Source organism: Prosopis cineraria, unplaced genomic scaffold (assembly GCF_029017545.1).
Source record: "Prosopis cineraria cultivar Desert tree isolate PC_DT_omini unplaced genomic scaffold, ASM2901754v1 PC1, whole genome shotgun sequence".
Classification (NCBI taxonomy): domain Eukaryota; kingdom Viridiplantae; phylum Streptophyta; class Magnoliopsida; order Fabales; family Fabaceae; genus Prosopis; species Prosopis cineraria.
The window spans coordinates 45,411,306-45,433,007 of NW_026555332.1; the positions used below are offsets into that span (position 1 = coordinate 45,411,306).

Consider the following 21,702-nt stretch of genomic DNA (forward strand, 5'->3'; position numbering starts at 1 on the left):
GAAAGAAGATTTGTAGACGATCCGAATTCAAAATTAAGCATGTCTTAATAAATCTGCCCGCTCAATCTCCCGCTAACAAATAAATTAATAAAAGCATTGAAGACACAATGACTTACTGGCTCCAAGGAAAAAAAAAAAAAAAACAAAATAAGACACAATGACTTGCCTCGTGGAACTCGTTAGCGTTGGTGTCAGGCACTTGTGCCACGAAAACAGGAATGAGGACGCCACTTGCCCGCCTTCACAAGGCCGCAACGATGTTCCTGCGTCATCAACCGCAGCCCACAAACATTTTGTCATCCACAAAGGTCTACCTAGCCAACGGTTCAGATCAAGCTCGTGCATTCCACTTGCGGATCAGATCTAACAGCAGCATCAAGGGCAATAAAGCGGCCCGCACACAGTGTTTCGCGATATAAAGGGAGCGCCCCACGCTAACATACCCTACTTCATCTGCAAATTCTATTTTCCGATTTGACACCAAAATCACTTTCTTCAAGCAGGGTTTAATCTTTCGCTGTGCCAGAACACTCTTGAGATTCAAGGCCTCGCATTCCAGGTAAAGGCTCCTGCACTATGTTCGTTGTTTCAATTAGGGTCTAAAGTTTGAAACCCTAGGTATTTCTGCTGTTTAGATAGAGGGGCGATGTTTGATTCATCTTTTTTAGTTTACAGTTTCGTGTTGTTGCGTCTTATTGTTTCAATTATGGATTAGTTTGCCAGGTTCTGTCGATGTTGCATTTTGCTGGTGGTTGTTGTTCGCGAAGAAGTATCTAAGTGTTTCTAATTAGCATTTTACCATGATTGTCGTGCACCTTTATCGGTCTTAATTTTAAATTTCACTGTTGGAAGATGTTCAAGTATGTATCTAAATCGATATATTCTCTATTTAATTTAGTTTGATGTTGCCGGTAACTGTTTTTGGCGCACACTAATTGTCTCTAGTCTATATTTCATCTACTTAAGTGGAAATAACGATATATCAAGGATTATCACGCTTTCCTGATCTATATTACTGTAGCCCAAAAGTAAACAGATTGTTTTCCACTTTGAATCCATCCTAAGGAAAGATGGTGATTGTTTTGTGTTTGCAGATTTTTTTGGAGGTAAAGACTAACCTCTCTGAACATGGGTGATAGTGAACCACTTACTGAAAAATCTGCTGCTGTAAGCTTTAATTCCGGCAGCTATACTTCAAGTGGCCAAGCTGATGCCATCCCAAATGCTATTCCCGAGGCAGTTCCTCCTGTTGTCGAGTCTAGTTTAGAAGCTCAACAGGCTAATGCAACATTTGAATCAAATTGTTCGAATTTTGGAGATGGGAATGCTTATAGCGGGGATCCTAATTCTGTTCTACAACAGGCCCAGTTCAACACAACTGATGGAACTATGCAAACTGACGCTAATCAGACTGCCAGTGGGAGCACAACCACAGAATATCCTCAAGTGCCTGACTATAATTCATCTGTAAATGGGGCAATGACAAATGCCACAGGACTTGAGAATGGGAATGTGTTGGAGAATATTGATGGTTCAGCTGAGGAGAAACAGCTTGCAGATGGTTATGGTATGCTTTTGCTTACTAGGCACTAAATGTTAGGCATAAGGTCATCTTGTCTGTTATTTGACTTCTTCATATGAAAAATGAGGATTTGAGGTCTGCTCAGCATGTTAAAGTTTAATAGCGCAAGACGTAAATGGTTATTTTTCTATCAAATTTTTAAATAATCACAATTTACTGACTTCAGTTTCCAGGTAATTCTTACAAGCCAATGGCGTTTTTTCCTGTTATCTTTGAAATTCTAAGCTAAGCTCATTTTGATTTTTTTTTTTTGGTCTTTCCTTTTTTTCTGAAAAATGATATCTATCCAGAGAGATTTTTCATGGTCGACACTCTTGCTTCCAAATCCCCACAATATCTAACTACACTTATCTCTTGATATATCTACCCTCATTTAATTCATCTTTGCGATGGATGTTAAGCTCTCCATAACATTTTATTTTTTAGCATGTCCGTTATCGTTTCTTTTATCCAATTGCTTGTTGTATTTACATCTATTCAACCTACTCTCTGTACAGTAGCTCGTTCTCCTCTTTTCTTCCTGATTTATTTTCGTTCATCACAATTTTTCTGTGTAAAGGATTGCAGTATTCAATTTTTTGGGGTTTTACTGATTTTTGACGTTTCATCATTCCTCATTCATGATTATTAAGAGATCAAATGAAAATATGTACTATAATCAAAATGGTCAAGGTACTTTTAATTTTATCTTTTTTTGCAAATTATGAAATGCTAATTTTCTATTTAAGGGCTTCAATTGTGGTCTATTTTATATGTTTTCAATAAAAAATAATTTCTAACATGTAACAATTTTTGTGATCACATCATTTTTTTTTTAAACTAGTATAAGAACGCCTAGTGGTCAAACAAAGGATCTTCCTATAAAGATTGGACTACATCAGGGATCATCTCTGAGTCCTTATTTGTTCAACTTGATTTTAAATGTTTTGACGGAACATATTCAAGAGGAAATCCAGAAATGTATGCTCTTCGCGGATGATATAGTTCTTATAGCAGAGACAAGAGAAGAGGTTAATTGCAAACTTGAGTTATGGAGGAGGACATTGGAGTCGAAAGGTTTTCGTCTGAGTAGAAGTAAGATGAAATATTTATATTGTAAATTTGGTAAAGGACTATTCGAAAATAATTTGGAAGTGAAATTGGGAGATCAAATTATACCTCAAGTGGAAAAGTTTAGATATTTGGGAGCCATTATTCAAAATGATGGCGAAATCAGTGGAGATATTTCACATAGAATTCAAGCTGGGTGGTTTAATTGGAGAAAAGCTAAAGGAGTTATTTGTGACCGTAAGGTGCCTAATAAACTTAAAGGAAAGTTTTATCGTACTACTATCAGACCGGCAATGTTATATAGTAGTGAATGCTGGGCTCTAACGGGACAGCAAGAGCATAAAGTTGGAGTAGCAGAGATGAGAATGTTACGATGGATGTGCGGACATACACGTAAAGATAAAATTCGAAATGAGCACATACGTGAAAAAGTGAGGGTGGCACCTATTGAGGAAAAAATGGTAGAAAATCGGTTGAGATGGTTTGGGCATGTACAAAGAAGACCAAGGGAGGCACCAGTGAGAAGAGTGGAACATATAACTTTGAGTCCGATTAAGAGAGGTAGAGGAAGGCCTAAGAGAACGTTCTTGGAAGTTGTTGAACGTGATCTCTTAATTAATAATATTTCTAAAAGCTTAATAAATGATAGAGCACAATGGCGTCTTGCAATCCATGTAGCCGACCCCACCTAGTGGGATAAAGGCTTGTTGTTGTTGTTGTTGTTGTTGTATCATTTTTTTTTTAAGTTTCACGAAAAACTAGCTAGTTGAAAATAATTTATTGTCTTACTCGATATAGCATATGATAAAAAAAAAATTATCATCCGATTGACATCCTTGGGTTTTGAATTATTCTAATAGTTGTTTGATGCTTTTTATATTTTCTGTTGTGATATTGTCCCATTATCTAATGCTTAATATTGTTGGGTCGTATTTACATAATGACTGTTCTGTGTGCATGCGTGTACATGTAAAAGATATGAGGGCATCTGACAAATTTAATACACTTGCTTTCTTTTTGCAATTGGTAGCTGCAATGTCTGCTGAGGAAGATAGGCTGTGGAATATTGTAAGAGCTAATTCTTTGGATTTTAATGCTTGGACTTCCCTGATCGAGGAAACAGAGAAAGCGGCAGAGGTTTGTTGAAATAAAATTTTTGGACGGCATCTATATGTAGGATCTCCTTTTTTTTTTTTTTCACACGTGAATTCAATTCATCAGTTTTGCTAGATCTCCTCATTTGAAGGTTTCCAGAAATTGCCTGTTTCATTGGAGTTTTCAACTTGTTTACTTTAATGATGCAATTTGTTGTCTGATCTTTGAAGTATACATTGTGCTTAGCTTCTGTCATTGCATTTGACCGGTCTTCTCTTTTGGGAACAACCTACCCAGCCCCCGGGGTGGGTGATATGCACTTCCTCCGTATTTTGATTTTGTTTTTCTGGTGTCTTAAGTGATTAGGTCATAAATAAGCTTAGATATTTTGCTTCATGCTTCTCAGGTTTAACAGCTGTAGGTTGGTAACTGGAAGCTGCATATCTGGACTATCATGTTGATGTATTTGAAAACTTTCTATGATCGAAGTTGGATCACTTTATATAATTTTTTTCTTAAACTTTCGTGTGGTGTGGTGTCATTGGGGATCAATGAAGTTACTTATATTTTGATTTTTTCTCCTGTTACCCAAAAATATAGGATGGAGTTTTTTTGTAAAGGAGATACTCATGGAAGAATACATTTTTGATGCTTTGTGACTTGTTTATTATGATTTTTGATACCTGCTATGGATGGGACATAATTTGTTTGTAGCACGTGAAGTATCTATTTTTCTTTTAACATTCATAGTCTTCATTTTTATTTCTATTTAGAATGTAACCATTCCAGAATATTGATTTTTTGGAAATCATTTTTTTTTTGCCGTTTGGAATTCCCAATTAATTAAATGCTCTTTTGATAAAAGTGGTTGGAGGACCACATGGCCTTTTGTTTTCCCTATTTTCTTCTCCATTGTTCCTTCTTGTAATTAAAATTTATGTTGACCACTTGATGTCTGATGGGCCTCCAAATAAATGGGGCCATGTGTACCAACGGAAGCCCGAAAGGACAGCCCAAGGATGTGACACAGAAAGACAGAATGGGAATGAGGCTGGGGTGACGTCTTCTGACAACCCAGGGTAGTGGGGGTAGGGGAAGGAAATGTGTAGGCAGTCTGTTAGTAGTATCAGCTTTGGGGAGAGGGCCTAGCCTCTCAGAAGTCAGGTGCAGTGTGTTCCATCTTGTTTTCCTCCTTGTTCTTTGTTTTTTCTGGCTCTAGTTGCTGTTAGTGTGTGTGACTGAATTAGTGATTGTATTCTCTACATTCCCTACCGTAATGGAGAATACTCAGTGGTATTTTTCTTCCCATTGTGTCAATTTACTAGTTCTATCAATGTCATTGTTATGTTGTGTTTTGTTTTGTTTTTCTCTATGTAATAGTGAAACCCTTTTATTGATGCTTCCCCCATTCCAGAACAACATTCTGAAGATCCGAAAAGTTTATGATGCTTTTCTAGCTGAATTTCCTTTGTGCTACGGGTACTGGAAGAAGTATGCTGATCATGAGGCCCGTCTTGGTTCTATTGATAAAGTTGTTGAAGTTTATGAGCGAGCGGTTCAAGGAGTTACATATTCAGTGGATATGTGGTTGCATTATTGCATATTTGCTATAACCACATATGGGGATCCAGACACAGTTCGTAGGTAATGAGTTCTTAGCTTTTTTTTTGTCCTTTCTTTTGTGTTGGGAGCTCAAATTGATTTCCTATTTACCAGGCTCTGGTGTTTCTCAGTCTACTTTTTTGATGGCAACGGTGTTACCCCTTTTTTGGCAGAAAAGCTATAAGAACCTGGTTTCAGAACTTTGCAACAGTGTTACCCCTTTTTTGGCAGAAAAGCTATGATGGGAATCCATATTAAAATTGTTTTTATTCCTGTTTTTTGAATCCTTGATTTTGAGGCTACAAAGGGGCTGCTGCTGTGTTAAGTTTAGTGCAATCTACTTCTTTTACCCCTCATTCTACATTACCAATCAATTTCAAGGGCCTAGATATTTAGTTTTCTTTGAATGGTTGCTGTCTTTAACTTTGACACTCTGAGGTGCATCAATATGCAAATTGCTGCTGGGAAGATCTGATCTGGTTAATGGCTAAGATGGCCTCTATGACTGCTTCGTGTCTCGGACATATAATGATATTATGCAGGAAGGTAAATGCAGCGTTTGGATGTCCTATATGATGTTAAGATGATTTGTTTGTTCTCCCTGAACGTTCATGCTGCTGTCTTCCACATATAGATGTGCATCATTAATTGGTGCTTGTAAATTACATATAATCTAAACTCCAATGTTTCTATGTTCCAGGCTTTTTGAACGTGGATTGGCTTATGTTGGAACAGATTATCTTTCTTTTCCATTATGGGATAAATACATTGAATATGAGTACATACAGCAAGATTGGGCCCGTCTTGCCATGATTTACACTAGAATATTAGAGAATCCAAATCAACAATTAGATCGGTATTTTAGCAGGTGATTGTATTTTCTTTCTGTTTTATTGATCAATGTAGTTTGGATTTTGGTGTCCTTCCCTGAGCTGCTTTTATAATTAGCACTTGGTTTCAAATAAATACATGACAAATGTTTCATTGCTTGTTTTGTGCGTAACCTGTCCGCTCTGTATCTTTTACCAAATATTATTTCCTTTTTGGAAATGGTGTTGCAGCTTCAAGGAGTTAGCTGGAAATCGGCCTTTATCAGAACTGCGTACTGCTGATGAAGCAGCAGGAGGAGGCACAGTTCTAGAGGATGGTGGTCAAGCCCATGAGGGAGAGGTTCGTCCTGAAAGTGCTGAAGATCCTCCTAAACCTGTAAGTGCTGGCTTAACAGAAGCGGAAGAGTTGGAGAAGTATGTCGCCATTAGAGAAGAGTTATATAAGAAAGCTAAAGAGTTCGATTCTAAGATCATTGGTTTTGAAACAGCTATCAGGAGGCCTTACTTTCATGTACGCCCCCTCAATGTTGCAGAGCTTGAGAATTGGCATAGTTATCTTGATTTCATAGAAAGGGAAGGCGACTTCAGCAAGGTAACTGAACTAGTTTTCCATGGGCACGCTTTCTGTTTTTAGTTTTTCCTATTATAGATTGACTTATAAGTAATATCTGCTGTATCATATGCTTTTATTGGCTAATTCTTGGATGAAGCATCTTTTTAATGGGGAAATTGAACTGAGAGTAAAGCATGGGCCTTCGATTTGGTTTCTTGAGGCTAAGTACTTCGAACTCTAATTTGTCAGTGGACATTCTAGGTTCGTCATGTGTTTGTAAAAGTTTATTCTTTTTAAAGTGCGAATGTTATGCATGCAGGTGTCTTGTAATCTTCCTAGTCATCTGTCACAGGCAAGGAGGGTCCCTCCTTTCATATTTGAGGGGCCTCTCTGTCCCCCTAAGGAGTATTTCTTGATGCTTTGTATTTCCTTTTGTGCTTTGTATTAATGCTTTTTGGCTTATGTGGATATTAATTATGAAAAGAAACAATCTATGTAATATTCTTCTCTTTGTTCTGTGTGAATCAGGTTGTAAAGTTGTATGAAAGATGTGTCATTGCATGTGCCAATTATCCAGAGTACTGGATACGGTATGCATTATGTATGGAGGCCAGTGGAAGCATGGATCTTGCAAATAATGTACTTGCTCGAGCACACAGGTCTTTGTGAAGGTAATTTCTGGCACTTATCAATCTATGGTTTTATGCAACTTACAATTATAATTTATGTTCAGAGATAATTATCCCTTGGTTTTTGCAATTTGATCTAATTATTGTGTTTCTGTCGCTATACAGAGACAACCTGAGATACATCTTTTTTCTGCGCGTTTCAAGGAGCAGAATGGGGATTTAGCTGGTGCTCGAGCTGCCTATCAGCTGGTGCATACTGAAATTTCTCCTGGTCTTCTTGAAGCAATAATTAGGCATGCAAATATGGAAAATAGACTGGTATGATGGCCTATGGAAATAATTTTTAGACTTGGACTGGGAGGCAATGTAAATTGAAATTACTCACCTCATTTGCATCTCATGAATTTCCCAGGGTAACTTGGAGGACGCCTACTCTTTGTATGAACAGGCTATTGCCATTGAAAAAGGAAAAGAACATTCACAGACATTGCCAATGTTGTTTGCTCAGTATTCTCGGTTTGTATATCTGGTAAGTTTTGCAATATTTGTGATCTCCCTGATTGTCTTCTAATATGAATCTTGTCTTATTCTTAGGCTCGGTATTTAATCTCACTTCTTTCCCATGTTATGACTCTTGCCAATTAAATTTTAATTTTAAATTGAATTTCTGATAAATCTGGTAATCAAGGCTAGCTATTTTATTAGTTTTCCCCCTTTGATTTTTCACTCCAAGCTAAAGATTTAACGCCTGAGAGGCTGTAAATGAGTAAACTATTTTTTATTCTTAGAATCAAGATTTTTTTTTTTAGGAAAAAAATTTGAGGACATGAAATGCAAACGGTCAATTTCTTAGTGCGATTTTTTAAAATATTTGTTCTGATTATTACAAGTTAGTGGGCCATATTTTACTCCACTTCACGGTTTGTTTTCATTTTCTTTGCCTGCATGGTTTGATTTTATGGGAACTTTGTGTGTCTTGTTCTCATCTTATGTGGTCTGTAGGTTTCCGGAAATGCTGAAAAGGCCAGGGAGATTCTAGTTGAGGGGCTTGAGCATGTTCAGTCATCAAGGCCAATATTTGAAGTATGTTCCGTTCTTTAACTTTGCACTTAATTGCTCCTTCACTTTTATGCTGATGAAGGCTGGAGATTTTCCTCTCAAATTGCAGAAGTTCTCTTATCTAGTGCTATTATCTCATATCACTGATACTGCAGAAGTGTTATAGATATTCTGACCTCGTTTTCTCTGGTACATGCAGGCTTTGTTACATTTTGAGGCGATCCAACCCCTACCAAAGAAAGTTGACATTGACTTTCTAGATTCACTGGTTGTAAAATTCATTATTCCCAGCCCAGAGAATCCAAATACTGCAAGTGCAACTGATAGGGAGGAACTTTCTAGCATCTTTCTGGAGGTCAGTTGTAAGAATGATGATTCTTAGTATTTCCTGAGGTCTATGAAAGTTTGAGGAAAATAGCTTTGACTGATTATCATGCAGATATTTGAGAGGAAAATATTAGTTTCTTTTAATGGTTTTGCGATGCTTTGTTACTTGATCATGGGATAAAAGTCCTGCCTATGAAATCTCCCTCCCTCGCTCCCTCTCTTTCATAATGTCACTCTCCAGACAACTGCTCGAATAATTCCCTTAAGCAAGTTGTTATGCCTCATGTCTCCTTGTCAATGTTATTTGATATTAACAAGACATTGAATAACAAGTGTTCTGCATGGTCTATATAAACATTGAACAGTGGTAAATTCGTGTTATGGAAAGCGAAGAGTTGAAAGAAAGTGTAATTTGAGATGAGAAATGGTGAACCAGGGGAACTGAAAATGTTCACTCTGGGAGGGGTCGGAGAATTCCAGCTTTGAGACTATCTTTTGATGTTGATGTTGTAACTCGTGATTATAGTTGATGTGATTCGGATCAATAAAACTTCCATTATATTTGATGTTACTATAAATTCAAGATGGGTCTCTTGACACCTAGCAGAGCTTAAACTCATCTATGACTAACAACTAGGTGGAAAAGTTGATGCAAATCATGCAATAAGAACTGAAATTTTAGAATTTTCTTTCTTTGTGCTGAAACAAGTAGACTTACTAAACAGGCTATATTTTAATAATTTTGGACTGTGTGACCCATTGGCCGACACTTTTCCAATGAAAGTATCGCTACCTATCTGAGAAGCTTTTGGGCCTTTGCCAGTGTTCCAATGATTATTGATTCAGAATAGTCCAGTTAAATGGCATTGGAGTTATGAAATGCAGTACTCTGATGTCTTGTTCCCTGCTAATAGCCTAATTTGATACTTTTTTTAAATTAATGGCCGACCTGTATTGTTGATTGACAGGTTATAGTTATTTTTAAAATTTTGCGTTGTTTCTGTTTGTTAAAATTGAAAGGCCTGGCTGCTGCTCACGTTTTTCCTATCACCATCACATTTTAATCACAAACTCCTTGGTGCCTTTTTCCCCAAAATTTTCAGTTTCTTAAATCTTTTTGGAGATGTTCAATCCATGTTCAATCCATCAAGAGAGCAGAGGATAGGCACGCCAAACTCTTCTTGCCTCACAGGAGTATGTCAGAGTTGAGAAAGCGTCATGCAGAGGATTTTCTCACTTCAGATAAAGCAAAAATGGCGAGATCTTACTCTGTTCCATCACCTGCCCAATCTTCAATGGGTTCATATCCCAATGCACAGGGCCAGTGGGCTTATGGAGTGCAACCTCAAACTTGGCCACCAACCACACAAGCACAGGGACAACAATGGGCTGCTGGTTACACCCAGCAGGTAGGTTATTATTCCCTTGCTTATGATACTGTTGTATAGCTGAATTGGTTCGTCTGTTATTTCTCTACGCGGACATGATGAGTGCACTTTATGCACATGGTCAAGAAAGAAATCCTGAAAACCATGGTTTTTAGCCTTTTACACATCATGTTTAGCATATTCTTGATATTGATGCGGAACCTACCATGCATCTTTGGCGCTTATGTGCACCCTATAGTGTTGTATAAATTGTTTTGATGATGCTGCTTACTTTGGTTGCACGTCCTAAGTGTCTGATTACCATCAGGAATATTCTTCTTGCGAGTTGCTTCATGATTTAAACACTGTTCTTACTATAAATGACACGTACAAAATTGAAGCAGGGTGCATATGGCGCTTACGCTGGATATGGGGGCAATTATGCTAGTTCACAGTTGCCTGCGTCAGTTCCACAAAGTACCGCATACGCAGCCTACCCTCCTGCTTATCCTGTACAGGTACCTAAACAATCTTGGTGCTCAGCTTTGTTGATTATGTCTCTTGGTGTGTTACGGTAATGGTCTTGGGAGCGATGTCCCGTTAAATTATTATGTGCTTCATGTTGCACCCACAAAGTTGATGTTTTTTGTCTGAATTTCAGAGCGCGGTAAAGAATTGTTTTGCAATTCTGTGGTAATATCCCTCAATTTTTGGCTACGGAAATGGCATTAGAGGACCAGAAGATACGGCGTTTTTTAAACCAAGGGCTGGAAGATACGGCCTTTTTCGTTGATAAAGTTCTAGTAGTGGTGCAAATGCCCAACTTTCCAGCAACTATGGGATGCTAAAAATGCTCTAGATTCTCCCATTATCTATCTCCCACGAATCTGTGATAATACCTTGTGAGGTCCAAGAACTCTGAGGATTTATTAGTATTTATTACTTATTCAATTTTTTTGGGATACAAACTCTTTATTCTGTTTTGGTGTGACTTTTTATGCTTCTAGAAATGATCTGGCCTAAATATTCTATCTGTACTGCACAAATTAAAATGCATTTACTTCATTTAATGGACATGGGATATTGCCTCAGTTTCTGACGTACTCCTGTGATTTGAAAACATCTTCATTTCAACGTTGGATAAGTGATAGGAGTATTTGTTAGTCTAAACGGTATAACTCAAAACTCATAACCAATACACGTGAGTTTAACTATGCCCACTGGTAAGTGAAATATTTGAAGAAATTTTTGTCTTTCGAACTTATCAATGAGTTTCCCAACAAAGAATTATAAAAGAAAATTGTTCTCAACTGCCTATAAGCAATCAACTTTGTCTTATCCATGCAAAGTCTGCATGTATATAATTAAGGATTTAAGGCCGTGCATTTTCTCACTTAATTGTTCATTGTAGGGTCAAATGGTGAGGCAAATGCTAGGGCTCTTGAAAGACGTACAAAATTATTAAAGCAATTCCTCTTAGGATTTGTCTTCTTAAATGTATACTTCAGGTCCTCTAAATTTGTCGAAGGACTTCTTTTGATTTGTTCTTCGACTGATATGAGTGAATATGTATACAATTGATTAGTGTTCATAATATGATTTCTTTTCATCTCTCTATCTTCTGATAACTGCTTGGATTGATCAATTGAGCTTCATAGGAGCAGAAAAAAATAGCAGAACCAGCCAAAAAAAAAAAACCAGCTTTCGTCATTACACGAAGGTATACTTTTTACAAATATATGCCTTAAAATCAGCTAACAAGCCTCCTAAAATTAAGCTCGAGCTATATTGCCTTTTTTTGTCGTGAAACTCTCTTGCGCATGAAATTTATGATTTGTTGCTTTATATGCTTCAAAGTAAAACGGAAGAAGAGACGCACACATGAATGAAAGAAGACAAAATGAAGAAGAGCATGACAGAGGGTAACGGTCCCTCATAGAACACGCAGGTGGCTCAAGAGGTATCACTGCTGCATCAGATACAGACAATGGCATATTTTCCAACTTTGGTTGCATTAGGAGAAAGATCGAAAGGCAAATAATTGATGAGGTGTAACTCATTGAGATTGCATAGCCATGCATGCTGAAGAATGTCTCTGCCTCAATAGCCTGACTTGTGACGTGTCCTTCACTCACCCCTCTCCTCTTCGCTATAAGTCTTATTCCTGGGGTTCTCTGCTCACCCACAAGCAAACGCAACTAGTCCCATTCATGGCTTATAATTATTTCTATAAGCTTTCTAGTTCTCCCTCTCTCTGCATTTGGGTCTTGTTTTGGTTCTGGGAAGCTGCTTGGCTCTCCGGGAGCGGCCCCAGCAAAACCTGTGCCAGTTCGAGAGGCTCCAGTCTCTCAAACCGGACAACATCGTTAGATCGGAAGCTGGTCGGATCGAGACATGGGACCCCAACAACGAGCAGTTCCATTGTAGTGGTGTGGCTCTATCTCGCTGCATCTTGGAAAAACACGGCCTTAGGTTGCCTTCCTATTCCAGTTCTCCTCAGCTCATTTTTATCGTAAAAGGTAGATGACACTGTCCACATCTCTCTCTCTCTGTCTGACATTAGTCATAAAGATACACTCACGCCATGCACGCGAATGTTTATTTTATTTTGATGCATGAAAACAGGAAGAGGAGTAATTGGAGTGGTAATACCTGGGTGTCGGAACACGTACGAGGAGTCCCGAGATCGTCACCAGAAAATACGTCACTTCAAAGCAGGTGATGTAATAGCGGTGCCGGTGGGTATTTCTTTCTGGATGTACAACAACGAGAAAGAAGAGGTTCATGCCATTCATCTCCTTCACACCTCCAGCCACCAAAATCAGCTTGATACCACGCCCACGGTATATTTATCAGTTGATCTTTCTAAGCATTCTGGCCTTACTATATGAAACCCACAGTAACAAGAAACCTTACGTTTGACGCTTCTTCACGGCAGATATTTTATCTCGCCGGCAACGAGAAGCAAGAGTTTTCCCAATATCAGTCAGGAAGGAAGCAGGAGGAGGAGGAGGAGGGAGGACTGCATCACAAAGAGCCGTCACGAGGTCGTCGAGAAGGAGAACAAGAGGGACAGGGACAAGAACAGGAAGGACGTGGCAACATGATCGGTGGGTTCGGGAGCGACACTGTGAAGCACGCCTTCGACACCGCCGACGAAGAGACGGTGGAGAATCTCCGAGGGCAGAACGACCAGAGGGAGGGAAACATTATCAGAGTGGAAGGCGGTCTTAGGCTCAGCATCTTCAAATCACCTTCCAGGAGCAGTGAACAAGAAGAAGAGCAAGACCTTCAGGGTGAGGATGAGATCAGTGGAAGCCAGAATGGGTTGGAGGAGACACTGTGCAGCCTCAGACTTAAACAGAACATCGGAAAGACCACATCCCCAGACATCTACGACCCACAAGCCGGCAGCCTCAGGAGCGTCAATAGCTTAGACCTCCCGATTCTCAAGTCGATGAGGCTAAGCGCTGAGTTCGGCTCTCTTCACAATGTATATAATCAATCACTTGAGCCCCTTCTATGTGCAGTATACATGTTTCATCCAAACCATGGAATGTGATTGTTGGTGTTGCAGGGAGCAATATACGTGCCACACTACAACTTGAACGCTCACAGCATAGTGTATGGAGTTGAGGGAAGAGCAAAGATTGAGATAGTGGATAGCAATGGGAAATCGGTGTTCAACCAGGAACTGAGTGCGGGGAGGGTGGTGGTGGTGCCGCAGAACTTTGCGGCGGCGATTAGGTCGCAGAGCGAACACTTCCTGTGGGTGGCATTTAAGACCAACGACATGGCGATGGTAGCGACGTTGCCGGGGCAGATACAGGCGTGGCCGGAAGAAGTGGTGGCACGTGTATACCAGCTGAGGGGGGAGCAGGCTAGACAGGTCAAGGACAATAGTCCACTTCAGTTGTTGGTTCCGCCACAGCACTCTCCGAGAGCCATGGCTTAGACCCGTAGGTGCCTGCTAGGGAATAAAGAAATAAATAGAAAGGCAACCAATGCAATCCTTTTGGCATGGGAAGGTATGTAAGATAATACTAGCAGTTCAGGTGTTTCACTTTAACTGTGACAGTAGTCGTTTGTTCAAATCGAGAGTTGAGAGTCATATGCTCCTCTAAGTTTCCATGGTCGAGTTTAAAAATGGTTGGTGCAAATATGGACCATGATACTCCCATGATCATCAAAAGCTAATGCAATTTCTTTAATAAATCTTTTCAGGAAAAATAGAACGACTTTCTTTTGATGAGAAAAATAGAACCACTTATAAGAAAGAAGTAGCCAAGTGTGTGTATTAGTTCTTGTATTATTATTATTTTTTAACACACGAACATATCTTGAACGGGGCAAATGCTCACGTGCATGTCCGACGCACATGGAAGGACGACTACTCTGACCACATACGAACAGCGTTAAACATTTTACTAGGAAAGGCTCCCTATCAATGAATTATTTCCAACAATTAATTCCTTCGCCTTATTACATTTTTGGCATCATAATTTCGGTTGGTATCTGCTGCATAATCAAATAATAATTCACAAAACTCGTTACACAAATAATTAATCTATACTTGTCCTACATCTACGCCGTTGGCGGAACTTCAGAAATAATTATTCTTTCCATGCTAGTAACCAAACAATCTATAAAAAAACAAACACTTCAACTTTATAAATACATTGTAAATATATCAAATTTAACACATTCCCTAAAACAAGGAAAGCGGATATCTGCTAAAACGAATATATACTTCATTTTAATACCATCCAATATTTGCATTTTGAGATGTAAACTTTTATTCTTTCTTCTTTCAAAATGGAGGACAAGGGGGAGAAAGAAGGGGATTGGAGAGGTTTCACTGGTTACCTGCTTGGTGATTAACGGAGGATCAGTAGAGTAAAACTGAATCTTAGACCAAGACGTAGATGATATTAAAGCTCACTATCAAAATCAATAAACAAATGATATAGCTAATAACTATACTACATTAACCAAAATCTACATCTTGGTTTCAACACATCTGTATGAGGTTGATCCAACCTACAAAAATCCTGCTGGCAGGTAGGTTGCAGCAAGAAAAACAAGACCGCCAAAACTAGCAAAAAACAGGCAGCATACTTTAATGCCCTCTCAAGTTTGTTTAATGCAGAAATTTCTTCATCGGATCATCGTGATGTGCTTTCTTCATCCTGTATGCTTCCATATCCTCTGCAGTGACCTGTGGCCGACGTAGTTGGTTAGCAAATCAGAACCAGAGGCCAGCACACTAAATTCTCAGTCAGCGGTTTCAAAATCCATACATCATCATTCCATTTAACATTATATTTCCGCTTCCTCTCATCTCTCTCTTCTCTCTTTCTCTTATCCTCCTGCGTAATACCAATGGAATTCACCAATCAGCACATTAAGATACTCAAACACAATATATGTTGTCTGTTCTCACAAAATAATATGCATGGCTTCCTTTGAAGCCCATACTTTCTCCACCTTCCTAATTAAGGTGAAAAAAAAAAAATTGGACACAAACTGTAAGAAATTCATCAGGCAGGCAAAACAAGAAATAGAAGAATGTCATGAACACACCAATGCAAATAAAGAGACAAGAAGACTAATTATTGACCTTTTTGAGTGCTTCAGCAAGCAATTTCTCATCCAGAACCAGGTCATCTGGAACATCAGTTCCCCATGTTGCAAGATTTTTCGCCTCTGCAAGTTTATAATCCTCTGAAGAAGGTTCACAGAAAGATTTTGATTACCAAAGAGGAAGCCGCATGTGATATAACAGAATTACCCTCTCAAGTTTGTTTAATGCAGAAGTGCTTCATCGGATCATCGTGATGTGCTTTCTTCATCCTGTATGCTTCCATATCCTCTGCAGTGACCTGTGGCCGACGTAGTTGGTTAGCAATCAGAACCAGAGGCCAGCACACTAAAATTCTCAGTCAGCGGTTTCAAAATCCATACATCATCATTCCATTTAACATTATAGTTCCGCTTCCTCTCATCTCTCTCTTCTCTCTTTCTCTTATCCTCCTGCGTAATACCATGGAATTCACCAATCAGCACATTAAGATACTCAAACACAATATATGTTGTCTGTTCTCACAAAATAATATGCATGGCTTCCTTTGAAGCCCATACTTTCTCCCACCTTCCTAATTAAGGTGAAAAAAAAAAAATTGGACACAAACTGTAAGAAATTCCTCAGGCAGGCAAAACAAGAAATAGAAGAATGTCATGACACACCAATGCAATAAAAGACAAGAAGACTAATATTGACCTTTTTGAGTGCTTCAGCAAGCAATTTCTCATAGACCCCAGGTCATCTGGAACATCAGTTCCCCCCTGTTGCAAGATTTTTCGCCTCTGCAAGTTTATAATCCTCTGAAGAAGGTTCACAGAAAGATTTTGATTACCAAAGAGGAAGCCGCATGTGATATAACAGAATTATCAAGATGGGGGGAAAAAGACAAACTAAGAAAAGGGGGAGGGGCCGAGGACAATATATGTGTAGGTAGACACTCAGCATACCTTCAGCAGCCTCTTTACGAGCAATATTAGCTTTCACGAGATCACTTGCAGCCTCAGCAGCCTCAATACCAGCAGCTCCTGTGCAATAGCTGTTTCTTATTGTCTGTTTGCAGCATTTGTAGCCCCACTGGTGATCCTTCCACCAAGACCCCCAAACTGCAGTGTGGTTGTTAATAAAAAATCTTCTTCATACTTGCCCTTAGGAAGTGCTGCCTCCTGTTAGAAGTACCAAGATAAATAACTAAATCCATCATCTTATTAATAACCAAGGACAACAAAGCACAAACCAAATCATGTTTTCCTTAAATTTTCAGATTACGGTCAAAAAATGCTATTATCAAACCAAGGAAATGGTCAAACTTACGCGATCAACGAGAATCATGTCAACTAAAATTATGCAAGTTGAAAATGCAACATAGCAGTTAGAAACCAGACTCTAACAACTTTGAATGCAAATCTTACCTGTCCCTTTATGATTCTACCAGCACAATCATACTCAACTGCCTCTCACTTTGGCCCAAAGGAAGTTCCCTTGGAAGTTTGTCCTCATCAGCTGCACTGCCATACTTCTCCAGAGTAGTGTCCTTTGTTTGAGATTTCAATTTCTCCTTCATTATCTTAAAATTCTTGTAAACCAGCTCAGCTTGGGATGGAGCTGCTTGCATATGAACATCCTGCCCCTTGTCAAATGCTTCCCAAGCATGAATGTTTAATTCCTTGAATTCCAAAGCTTGCCCACCCTTTCTATATTGGTTATCTCTCTGGAACATGAGAGCAGACGTCGCTTAAATACAAAGTTCAAAACACATACAGCATCGCAGTTACATTATAGAAATTCTTATAAAGTTTCAACTCTCAAGGAAGAGTACCCCATAGAACTTGTCGTTGGATCTGCATCTGGAAGAGGATCCTCACGCGTGGACCGTCTTTTAGGATCGTAGTGTGCAGAATTGACATCAAGATTAAGTAGATATTTTGAAGTATCCTCACGAATACGCAAGTTCCTGAAGGGAAAAGTAGATGCAATTAATTTATGAAATGATAAAATTGGGATTAAGTGGCCCTGTATCATATAATGGACTGTAAAAAAAAAAAAAAAATGCCTCACAGTTCCTGAACTTCCACCACCAGTTGTACGTACACGCTTCTCAACCTTTGCAAAATCCATCTGTTTGCTTTCGTCAACCTTAGCCTCATCAACCTTTAGATCATCTTGCTCTTCATCCTCATCACTAACTGCACCCTCACCATTTTGGTTGCTTTTCTCCAGTTTCTTCAACTGTTGCTCTTTTAAGTACTTTTTTCGAGCTTCATCTCTAGCTTCAAACCTTTCAATCACTCGCGCATATGTTGATGCATCATAACCACTCCATCTATCCCGTTTGCCATCATAGTCAAGCTCAAAAGTTCAATCTTCTCATCAGGGGCAATGTTCTTGCTTGTCCACTTTGCTCCAGCCTTTCGTGGTCTTTCCATACATGATTTAGCATCATGTGTCATAGCTCCGCAGCTATAACAAGTAAACAACAAGAACTTAGCTAAGCTTGAATAGAAAATGAAAATATAAATATAATCAGGGAATATGTACATAAATACTCTAGCATTGTCACAAACATCCACAATCTCCCAAGAAAAAAATATTGCATATACTGTATAGTCAGGGAAATAGGGACAAACATTCTAGCATTATGATCCATAATCTCGCAAGAAAAAAATACATTGCAATATTGTGTACAAACCTATCCATCAAACGATATTTCAGATTTCCATGAAATCAAAATAGAGATGATCCAATAAATTGTGCATACAACGCACGCAAACATGAGAGGGTATGAGACTTACTTCTCACACACCCTTCCTATATTTGTCTGCCTGAAAAGTTTTAGCACCCTTGTCATACCATGATTTTGTATAATTAGGATCTGATTTCCACTTCCTTTGATGTTTTAAACTCTGCGAAAACCAAAAGAAATGACTCTTAGAAGTCAAATATCCTTAGATAAAGGATACTCATTAAAAAAGAAAATGAGACTTACGGGTCTTTCAGCATTAAGATACCAAGGTGCAGAAGACATGTATTGGGGAATCTGAGGATTGATTTCTTATCCATCTTCATCAACCTCTGCAGGTGCAAGCCCAGCTTTACGCGCTTCTTCCAGTTCAATTTGTTTACGATGATCCTCCCTGGATTTAAATGCAACTGCAATCACAGAATATATGTTATACAAGACAATTGAACAGCAATAATCTCAAGGAAAAAAAAAATAGTCATTGGAAGTGAAAATTATATCTGTAATGTGGACAACGTGTTGACAATCTTATAATCATGCAAAAAATGTTAAAATAGATGAAGCGAGACAAAACCAATCGAAAATAAACCACCAATAGAGTCTACATGTTTTTCATTCCCTTCCGTGATAAGATTCACGTTCAGTTTGCACTGTCAACATTTCTTCAATTGTTTTCCCCATTATGGATTGCAGTTAGTACAATTAATTCTTCTACCGCCCCTTTGCTTGAAAGTAGAAGCTGTTTATAGAGTATACAGACCCGTTTATAACACATACAAGCAATAGACGTTAGACAAATATTGGCCTCTCCACCTGAAGTAACAGCAAGTTCTGTAACAGGAATAGTATGGGCTCAAAAAAGAAAACAAAGAAAAGTTAAATAATTTAATCTCGGGTTCTCAGAACCTTAAATTCAATGTTCCGAATAAAAAGCAGTTGAAGGAGAAAACAAGTACCTGAGGCGGTCGCCATGGGTTGGCCTTGAACGGAACGTCCAAAAAAATCAGACAGAGAAACGCGAAGACAAGGGTTATGATAAGTAACATATTTTGCACACTTTTTTTTTTTTATATTTATAATCATATTTTATTAATTTAAATTTTTATACACATAATTTTAATATTAAATTTAATTATAAATTTATTTACATTGAGTTTTAACAATCATTTTATTCATTTTATTAAAATTAATTATTTTTAATTTAAAATTTTAATTCTTTAATGTATTTTATAGCTTAAATAATTTTTATTTTTATTTTTTTTAAGATTTTATTTAATTCAATTATATTAGATTAATGTAGTTTTAGCTACTTTATGTTTTTAAGAAATTAATAGGTCAATTTAGTAATTTTTTTTATTTTAAATTAGTTTTTTTTTCTGACTTTTCAGCAACACGAGGATGCAGAAACGGAAAAACGGTGAAGGCGTAACTCTTCTTCCTTGGTCGCGGAGCTGGAAAAAAAAAAAAATGCTCATCTCCTCTGGTTCACAGCTCCACACGTACAGCTCTCTGGGTTCAGAGATGATCGCACATTGATCACCCATCTTCATTCAAGTCTGAATTCGGCCAATTACACACACAGGTTCGCTCACTTTCCTTTGAGGTTTCAGAGCATCACAGGCGGACGCTCATGAGTTCTGAGTTGCAGAATCTTCGCACATCTTCCTCTACTTCGCACGATCGCTGACTCTCCTCTGGTCGCACCACCTCACACACGCAAGGACACTCATCTTCCTTTCGGTTTTCAGTTGGCCGCACATGGTTGCAGACTCTTATCTCGTCACACAGATTCGCCATCACAGCTTCTCCTCTCAGTTTCCAGTTCAGTCGCATGCTCGCCAAGCTCACAGTTTCCTTCAAGCGTACAGCCACGGCGGCTTCTTGTGGACGTTTTCGTCAGTCAACCATTGAGGAGAACAAAATAAGCAGCTGACTCTTCTCTAGAGTCTCAATGGAAGATGAGATTTGCACTTGAGTCTTTTTAGTTCCATTGCTCTAATTTTCTTGCTATTAGTTTGGTGATTCAATTTTAATTAGATTAAATTTTTTGGTTAATTTTACTTTTTTAAGAGACTTAAATGTTTTAAATATACTTTTAAATTAGATGATGTATATTAAATATTTGAATTTATACTTTTATGATTATTATTTTGTAAATATTATTTATTTAATCTTTATATTGATGTCTGAATCGATTAGCTTCTATTTAAATCTTAAATTAAAGTTAATTGCTTAATTTTTGATTAGTTCTAAGTGCTAGAACATGATTAAGGCAAGACAAGGTCTAATTCTTAAGTCAAGTTATTGTTTGACATAATTTTTATAGAGATTGTGTCTTGGTCTAATCCATAATTACTTAATTCTAATGATAATTAAGAATTTTACTTAATGTCAAATGAATTGTAAAAACCGAATGAATTGAACTTAAAATTTTATAATGATAAAAGTAGATTTAAATTTTAAAGAACTCGCTTGTTTACTTATTTCAATCAATTTTATTTCACCTCACATTTTTCTATAAAATTTAAAAATCATAAATACTTTAAATTTTAATTTTGATTTTCAAAATCAATATTATTTTTTACTTATGAAAATAATTTATGAATTATTTTTAGTTACTTAAACTTACTCCCTTAAAATTTGATGCCCTAAAATATATTCAATTATATATTTTAATTTTTTTAAAAAATTTGATACAATTTAGAGCTTTTCACGTTAGGACCAAGTCTGTAGATCAAAGAGGAACAAAACGGGCCAGGGAAGAGTTACGGCCCAAAAAAAATCTGAGGAGTGCTCCGCGACAAGAAAACGAGTTCTGATTGATGAGACTCGCTCGAAATTATGCTCGTGTCCAAAGCTGATGGGGAGTAACAATTGAAAGAGGACCTGTCTATGCCGAAAGCAAAGAGGAAGAGATTATTTAAAGCATTTGGTTTGCCTCGCTACTGGATTCAAGTATATGATGAAGCCGCGAGGAAAGGTGCGTAGCTCTACAGGTTCGAATTCGAGATGGAGAAGGGAGAAGGATGCCCTCCGATGAGCAGGAAGAAGGAAGAAGATAATCTGGTTTAGCCTTTTTGGGTTATCTTGCTCAAGATAGACGTCGACGCTGCTGTAGCTGCACTAGAGAATAGAGATTTTTTTGGCCAACGTAGAGAATAGAGATTAGAGAGCAAAAGATGAAATTAATTACATTCAGCTCTTAATAAAGTATTTTGATTCACCAATTCAAATTATAAATTGGGAGTTAAATAGGGCTGGGTTAACTTAGAAAGTTAGTCTCGGTT

At 38.0% G+C, this 21,702-nt stretch overlaps 3 protein-coding genes and 1 pseudogene across 4 annotated transcripts; 3 read left to right on the forward strand and 1 right to left on the reverse strand.

Moving 5' to 3' along the window:
- The first annotated feature begins 324 nt into the window (after positions 1-324).
- LOC129309111 (pre-mRNA-processing factor 39-1-like) lies at positions 325-6,168 on the forward strand. Of its 2 annotated transcripts, none has more exons than XM_054950499.1 (6): positions 325-559; positions 1,095-1,567; positions 3,663-3,769; positions 5,142-5,371; positions 5,444-5,875; positions 6,030-6,102. In XM_054950499.1, exons 2-5 carry the CDS (start codon positions 1,129-1,131, stop codon positions 5,511-5,513), a joined length of 846 nt encoding a protein of 281 aa, XP_054806474.1. In that variant the 5' UTR covers positions 325-559; positions 1,095-1,128; the 3' UTR covers positions 5,514-5,875; positions 6,030-6,102. The 2 variants fall into 2 exon arrangements, with proteins under 2 accessions (XP_054806474.1, XP_054806483.1); XM_054950508.1 differs by having other exon boundaries at positions 330-559; positions 5,799-5,875; positions 6,030-6,168.
- LOC129309122 (pre-mRNA-processing factor 39-1-like) lies at positions 5,998-10,687 on the forward strand. The gene is given in 10 exon segments (XM_054950520.1): positions 5,998-6,197; positions 6,391-6,751; positions 7,241-7,361; positions 7,364-7,383; positions 7,507-7,659; positions 7,754-7,870; positions 8,344-8,424; positions 8,600-8,755; positions 9,831-10,136; positions 10,496-10,687. Coding segments are annotated over 10 exon segments (1,677 nt in total). The 5' UTR covers positions 5,998-6,012; the 3' UTR covers positions 10,673-10,687.
- A 1,288-nt stretch (positions 10,688-11,975) lies between these two features.
- LOC129303985 (glycinin G3-like) lies at positions 11,976-14,123 on the forward strand. Its single transcript, XM_054943598.1, has 4 exons — positions 11,976-12,613; positions 12,720-12,937; positions 13,033-13,587; positions 13,672-14,123. Exons 2-4 carry the CDS (start codon positions 12,851-12,853, stop codon positions 14,047-14,049), a joined length of 1,020 nt encoding a protein of 339 aa, XP_054799573.1. The 5' UTR covers positions 11,976-12,613; positions 12,720-12,850; the 3' UTR covers positions 14,050-14,123.
- Positions 14,124-14,866: 743 nt separating this feature from the next.
- On the reverse strand, positions 14,867-19,387 carry LOC129303993 (pre-mRNA-splicing factor SLU7-like; annotated as a pseudogene).
- Positions 19,388-21,702: the final 2,315 nt, after the last annotated feature.

Bases quoted from the DNA above. Each gene is read 5' to 3' on its own strand.
- LOC129309111 (XM_054950499.1), top strand. From the start codon at position 1,129: ATGGGTGATAGTGAACCACTTACTGAAAAATCTGCTGCTGTAAGCTTT. The intron at 1,568-3,662 runs GTATGCTTTTGC...TGCAATTGGTAG, and splicing joins ACAGCTTGCAGATGGTTATG to CTGCAATGTCTGCTGAGGAA. The intron at 3,770-5,141 runs GTTTGTTGAAAT...CCCCCATTCCAG, and splicing joins AAACAGAGAAAGCGGCAGAG to AACAACATTCTGAAGATCCG.
- LOC129303985 (XM_054943598.1), top strand. From the start codon at position 12,851: ATGTACAACAACGAGAAAGAAGAGGTTCATGCCATTCATCTCCTTCAC. The intron at 12,938-13,032 runs GTATATTTATCA...TCTTCACGGCAG, and splicing joins AGCTTGATACCACGCCCACG to ATATTTTATCTCGCCGGCAA. The intron at 13,588-13,671 runs GTATATAATCAA...TTGGTGTTGCAG, and splicing joins AGTTCGGCTCTCTTCACAAT to GGAGCAATATACGTGCCACA.